This window comes from Oratosquilla oratoria, chromosome 10, assembly GCF_046742065.1.
Source record: "Oratosquilla oratoria isolate Oo_2021 chromosome 10, ASM4674206v1, whole genome shotgun sequence".
Classification (NCBI taxonomy): Eukaryota; Metazoa; Arthropoda; class Malacostraca; order Stomatopoda; family Squillidae; genus Oratosquilla; species Oratosquilla oratoria.
In genome coordinates, this window is record NC_134786.1 from 51,502,674 (window position 1) to 51,504,035 (window position 1,362).

At 52.4% G+C, this 1,362-nt stretch overlaps 2 protein-coding genes across 2 annotated transcripts in view; both read right to left on the bottom strand.

The window, feature by feature from the left end:
• Positions 1–332: 332 nt before the first annotated feature.
• On the bottom strand, positions 333–836 carry LOC143028900 (uncharacterized). The gene has a single exon (XM_076191253.1). The coding sequence runs from the start codon at positions 834–836 to the stop codon at positions 333–335; it is 504 nt and encodes a 167-aa protein (XP_076047368.1).
• The window catches only part of LOC143028901 (uncharacterized), a 715-nt gene continuing 185 nt past the window's right edge, over positions 833–1,362 (bottom strand). Inside the window, exon 2 of the mRNA XM_076191254.1 lies at positions 833–1,324. Within this exon, the coding sequence (XP_076047369.1) occupies positions 833–1,324 (492 nt within the window). The remainder of the gene's footprint in view (positions 1,325–1,362) is intronic.

The following is a 1,362-nucleotide window of genomic DNA, read 5'->3' on the forward strand; positions in this document are numbered from 1 at the left end:
GGGAAGGATGGGGAGATTCATTCCAATTGCATTGTCTTGAATTCTTTTTATAAACAGAGGAACAGCACAAATCAGCCTGGTCACCGGTGGTCGGAAACAAGTCGTAAGCTTGGTGTGACTGGGTCCTTATCTACCTGTCTGGGGAGGTTGTTCAGCAACTGATTATCTGACCTCATGTAGACGGCAGGAACCTCACAATATCCCCTCCTCAAAATGGGTGTCGACTTGGCTGAGCGAGCAGGCGGCCTGCCCTTGAGAGCTGAACTGGAGGGGGGGGGGGGATTTGGATCGTCGTCTTAGAGGTATCCTGGCTTGAGGCGATCCGTTGATACTCAGTCGTCCTCGCCCCTAATTCCGAGAAGGAAGGCCTTTTCCTTTCGTTGAACCACTTCAAAGTAACCTGAGTAGGGCGGAGTGAGTGGCGGCGATCTGGTGTTGTTTCTGAGAAAGACATACTTTGATGAGTGTAGGCCCTTGAGGACGTATCGGCGGTTTGCTGGTTTGTACGTCTGTCGGCAAGGGGTAAATTTTCCGGCAATGCGCCTGAGTTGATTGAGGTCCTCATTAGGGGTCGTGTCGGGGAAAAACTCGCCTGGGATGACGAGAGGGTTGTCGTAAACCATTTCAGTGGGCGAGGCATCGAAACCGTTCTTTGGTGGGATTCGCAGGCCGAGTAGATTCACGAAAGTTGGCTGCACCAAAATGGCTCGGCGTAACTGGACATCAGGGCAGCTTTCAGCGTTCTGTGCAGCCGTTCCACCATACCGTTGACTTCGGGGTAATAATCGGTGGTGTGATGGATGGTGGTACCTAGCAGCTGATCCAGGGAAGTTCATAGTTGGGAGGTGAATACTGTACAGCGGTTTAATGTGATGTGGTCAGGTAAACCAAATTTGGCTATCCAACTTGATACAAGGGCGGCAGCGCACGTGTAGGCGGACGCATTGGCTATGGATATTCCTTCCGGCCAATGCCTTAAACGATCGATTGCTGTGAACAGGTATTGGTGTCCCTCGATGATGGGTAGGGGGCCCACGATGTTCACATGGATGTGGGCGAAACAATGCTGCGGCTGGTGGAATGTCTCGATGCACGTTTCGGTGTATCGATGTGTTTTTGATGTATGGCAGGCGATGCATGCGCGAGCCCACTGTTTCATACTCTTGAGATGGCGGGCTTTTGCGCCTCGTAAAGGGTATAATAAGTCGTGAATGAGGATGAAAAGATGTCGTCGCATGGTGGTGGGTATCCAGGGGCGGGGGTGTCCGGTGCTGACGTCGCAGAGGATAATGGTGCCGTTGGGGCTAAGTGCGATGTCTTCCCACTGAAGTGAGACGGTGGAGGTCCTGCTGGCTGTTAAGT